The 4,493-nt window shown below is 35.7% G+C and overlaps 1 protein-coding gene across 4 annotated transcripts; it reads left to right on the top strand.

The window, feature by feature from the left end:
* Positions 1-4,493, top strand: LOC132623722 (uncharacterized). Of its 4 annotated transcripts, none has more exons than XM_060338522.1 (2): positions 1-422; positions 3,490-3,563. In XM_060338522.1, the coding sequence occupies exons 1-2, from the start codon at positions 68-70 to the stop codon at positions 3,546-3,548; spliced, it is 414 nt and encodes a 137-aa protein (XP_060194505.1). In that variant the 5' UTR covers positions 1-67; the 3' UTR covers positions 3,549-3,563. The 4 variants fall into 4 exon arrangements, with proteins under 4 accessions (XP_060194505.1, XP_060194506.1, XP_060194508.1 ...); XM_060338523.1 differs by lacking the exon at positions 3,490-3,563 and adding an exon at positions 3,980-4,115 and having other exon boundaries at positions 2-422; XM_060338525.1 differs by lacking the exon at positions 3,490-3,563 and adding an exon at positions 4,111-4,493 and having other exon boundaries at positions 3-422.

Raw genomic sequence — 4,493 nt, 5'->3', positions numbered from 1 at the left:
AAATATGTAATAACGGCTCCCAAATACTTTGAGAAGGAAAAAAAAAAAAAAAAACCTGAGGGGAAAGATGGTTGGAGAAGTGGAGAAGATGGTGACAGTAGGGCTTGTTTGGGGAGCGACGAATGCCCTAATGCGAAAAGGAGCAATCAAATGGGACGAAACCATCAAATCATTACCTCAATCAAACACACCGCAGCACCCAGTGATTACCACTCTCAAGAATTGGTTCAAACTTGTGTTAATATGGCAGTATTCATTGCCATTTATTGTAAACCTGTCAGCATCAGCTACTTTCTTTGCAATTCTGAGTGATACACCAATTTCATTAGCTGTTCCTGTTACTAATGCCACCACTTTTGCTGCCACTGCTGTTTTTGGATTGATTCTTGGTGAAGAGACACGTGTTGGTCTTGCTCTTTTTGGTACCTTTCTTATCGTTCTTGGTGTTTATATTTGTGTTATGTAATAATCTTTCTGAATTAATGGATCTTATACATAACATTCATGAGGCTGAAAATACTGACAGGAAGTTCAATTTTTTTTTAAGGTAATCCCTAGAAAGTTTTTGTTTCTCAATAAACATAGAAAGTTAGGAATTTGTCCAGATTGGAAAATTGATGTTTTTCTTGTCAATTTGGACTGTTCAATTTCCCCTCTGGGTGACATTTAATAGGAAAAACAACTCAGTACTTTTTTATTGGAAAGTGAAGTTCTTTACTCGCTGCAAGTATTTCACTCTAGCTCTCTAGTTCTCTTAGCATCTGGTGTTCTTTTTTTGGATAACCATAAATCCGCTGTTTATAGCTTCGAAACATGGTGAATAGTGGCACGGCCAGCTATCTTTCTACCCTTAAGGGGTCGTTTGGTAGCTGGTTAGAGTTATGCATATATTAGTAATGTAAGGATTATTTGTGAGGAAATCTATGTATTAGTTATGTAGTGTTTAGTTATTCCATCCTCTATCCTGCATAAAATAATTAGATAGATTTTCTCATAACATATAATGTATTAGTTATGTTGGTTTCTAAATTGCAAACCAAACACCGTATTAATTGTTAACTTACCTCACTAATGCGAGATTTAATACATGAATAACTTGCCTTCTAACTAGCTACCAAACGACCCTTAATATCAGACTACATTAACCAGTGTGATATGCGCCTACCTTATATCCCGGTATTTGCACTAACACAATAGATACAGGATGTGTTTATTACATAAATCTTTACCTCATAGGTTAACATAACACATAAGTAAGACTAACAGTGCCTTGATTTGTGACTAGTGCTCTTTTAGAATTAACATCTAATGTGTTGGTGCAAATATAGAGTGGGGATGGGTTTTGCCCTGTTAATGCTCATGCCATGCTTTTAGCTAGTGTGGACAAGGGAATATTGACACAGGCTGTCATGAATCGAATAATATAAAGAACAAAGTTTTAGATAGCAAGGCTGCATACTATATGCTGTTATCAAGTCTTTCGAGCCCATCAGATAACATTCACATGGGTATTTGCATATGCATTTATAAAACCATAGTCCATCGCTTTCCTTTTATGTTTCTTTAGTCATCTTCTACATTCATCTTACTTACAAACACATAGTTACTTTCCTTTTCTTTTCCATGTTACTCCAAAGTTTAAGATCATTGTTGTTCATCTGATCTTCACACTTAGTGCACAAAAATAATGAGGACAATAAAAATTGCACTATTCAATCTCTCAAGTTCGCAAGATTCATCATATCATCACAAATACCTGTGGGGTGACCTCAAGTGGGAAGTTTTAGGTTTCCTCTTAGTTTTGATACTAAAATCCATTTAAAGCTACAATTACAAAGCAATCAACAAGTTATTAACGACAAGTTTAAATCTCTAATGAAAAGGATAGTAATAAAGCTTATGGACTCTTACCTCCATACTTAAAAATAACCTCATTATGTGTGAATTTATTTTTAGTTTTAGGACCACAAGAACTTCGAAGGCATTTGAAAGGAGCTTAAATTGATTCAATGAAAAGAAAAAAAAAATACAGGGCCTTTTAACTGCCAACTGGAGATAACCTATTTCTGTCCTAATCCAGTTCATGGATATGTCACATGTATGGTTCTCCTTTGTTCAGGTATTCCCTGGATTCTGTTTTAGGGCCTTTACAAGAAATGAAGGTTCTAGTGAACCGAATCGAATTATGTGAGCTGTTGGTTTTCACTATCATAAGAAATGGTAAGCTAACTTAAAACTGTTGGCTGTATGAGTGTCAGTTGGTAATTTACTTGCTTCTGTTGATCAACTCATTGTCTGTATGTGTTAAAACTAAGCTGATTGAAAGCTGTTGGTTCTTTGCGCATGTGGTTTCTTGTAGGAGTGTTCCTATTATTATTTTTTCATAAGCAAAATAAATTTTTATTCATAAATGTAATAGCACCAAGCTGGAGTAGAAAAAATAAAATGATGAAAAAGGACAGGCTACACCCCTAGATGACCGAGGAAATCTATTACTGTTTTCATGACATATACATCTTACAGATTATACCAAATAGCATGAAAATGTTAACATTTTGATTCAACCTGAGAATAGATTCTGATCTCCCTGTGATTCATCTACCATTTCCAAGTGATCCACAACACACAAGCTGGTACTGTTTTCCAGTTTTTCTTTTCCTCTTAGATCTTTCGCTGACCAGTTCCAGAAAAGTTACTTGGCTAACGGAAGGCATTACCCTCAATTGGGCAATGGATAAAAATATGCTCTGTATCTTCAGTTTCTGCCTCGCACATAAAGCATCTGCTATAAATACTACTGCTTTTTCTTTGCATATATTGATGTGTCAGCACTGTATCATGGACCACTGCCCAGAAAAAACAAGAGGGCCTTAGTTTTCCAAATCCTTGATTGTAAAAACACCTCTTTTGCTCCCAGACCAGATTATTTAATCTGGTTCTTAAGCTAATTCAGGGGTATTGCCTAGAAATCTGAGGAGCTGAGTTACTCAACTACTCTCTCGTTGCAACCTCTACTAAAACAAATGTGCTAGTTTCCACCGATGCTCAGTTTGGTTAGACTTCAGTATCTTCAGTATTTGTAGTAAAGCTACAGAGATTAGGGTACAGTGCTCCTATTATTATAAATTAGAAGCTTGTATGCCAATTGGCAAATTAGGACAAGTAACAATTTTAGATTTGGTTTACTCATTTGTTTAACTGTCAAGATGACTACATCAGAAAAGAAAAGGAAAATTCAAGTAAGCCTAGTAAAAACTTGAACCATAAGTATACTTGATAATAGACTCTAGAATTGGGAAATTCGAGAGCTCGTATTGAGGGTGTTCGCCGAATGTGGCTAGGGTTATTTCAAAGAGTGAGAATCTGAAAAAGGGTAGTTACTCTTTAAATCATTTGATGAGAAATAGTATCCTGCCTTATATTTGATATGATGCAAATAATGGCGGGGTTGTTGGGTATATTGAGGGGGTTTTGAACAAATGCTGACAGATATCAAAGGAGACATCATGGACACTGTTCAAAAAAAATTACAACAGGGAATTTTTTGAGAAGAATGGAGAAAAGGAGCTGAAGGACTTCAGGCTTATTAATCTGATAGGCTCACGACATTTTTTGAACTGTAACTACTGTACGTAATGAATCCTGAAACAATCATCAGAGTTATAAACTTAAAATGGAGCTCATTGTCTTGGGTTTATGTTCCGTATTGCTGATTATAGTAAAAGTGATTGTTGTTGGATTTGAATCTTCCAGTTCTGTGGTGCTGAAATTCTATTGTTCAGCACTTGAGTGTTATAATATTGTATCGAAAGAGACTGGAATATGTAAGTTGTGATACATTTTCTTTGCAACCGAGTAAACATTTTTCGAATCTTTTATTACAAGTTAAAGTCCTTGTCACCGCCATTCGCTTTAGAAGGAAGGTTTGTCCTGGGCTGTGTTCTCAATTTCAGTATTTTTCAATTGTTTCCTCTTTTAGGTCCAAAATGTATTTCTCTACAAAAAGGGATGTATGCTAATACAACCTAAACCAGTCAAGACTAAAAAGAGGAGGTCCTATTAAAGTTCATCCAATTTGTCGAAGTTAATTTGAAGCCATCTGTGCTGCAGAAGTTCTCCAAAAATGAAAGAGAAAAGCTTTGAATCTGGGTGAGTTAATCGTAACGTCCTCGGACGCTCTATGATTTCTCTTGGCCACTATAAACCACATTAGAGCATGAGGGAGTCGCCTGTCCGTCCTATTCAGGCCTCTAGTTTTCCACAAAGCCCAGTTTTTGTAGTGGCTTCATCACAGCTGCTTTCAAAAACTAGCATATTCAAACAAATTGAACATAATTTTTGTAATTTAATACTTTAATTTGCAGCAGTAATAGGTCAAAGTTTTTCCTACTCTCCTTGTGCATGACATTGTGAACTGGGTATGTTTCAAGTAACTGCAACTTCAGTCTCTTGAATCCAAACAGATCTTGTCATGTTGAACTCTTGAATACATA

The sequence above is a fragment of the Lycium barbarum genome, chromosome 12, assembly GCF_019175385.1.
Source record: "Lycium barbarum isolate Lr01 chromosome 12, ASM1917538v2, whole genome shotgun sequence".
Taxonomy (NCBI): Eukaryota; Viridiplantae; Streptophyta; class Magnoliopsida; order Solanales; family Solanaceae; genus Lycium; species Lycium barbarum.
The sequence above is the reverse complement of the archived record's forward strand: the minus strand, read 5'-3'. Positions and strand labels throughout refer to the sequence as shown.

What these genes read in the sequence shown, in the direction of transcription:
- LOC132623722 (XM_060338522.1), top strand. Translation starts at nt 68, where the DNA reads ATGGTTGGAGAAGTGGAGAAGATGGTGACAGTAGGGCTTGTTTGGGGA. An exon ending in TGTTGGTCTTGCTCTTTTTG is followed by an intron (nt 423 to 3,489) that starts GTACCTTTCTTA and finishes AAATGCTGACAG; the next exon opens with ATATCAAAGGAGACATCATG.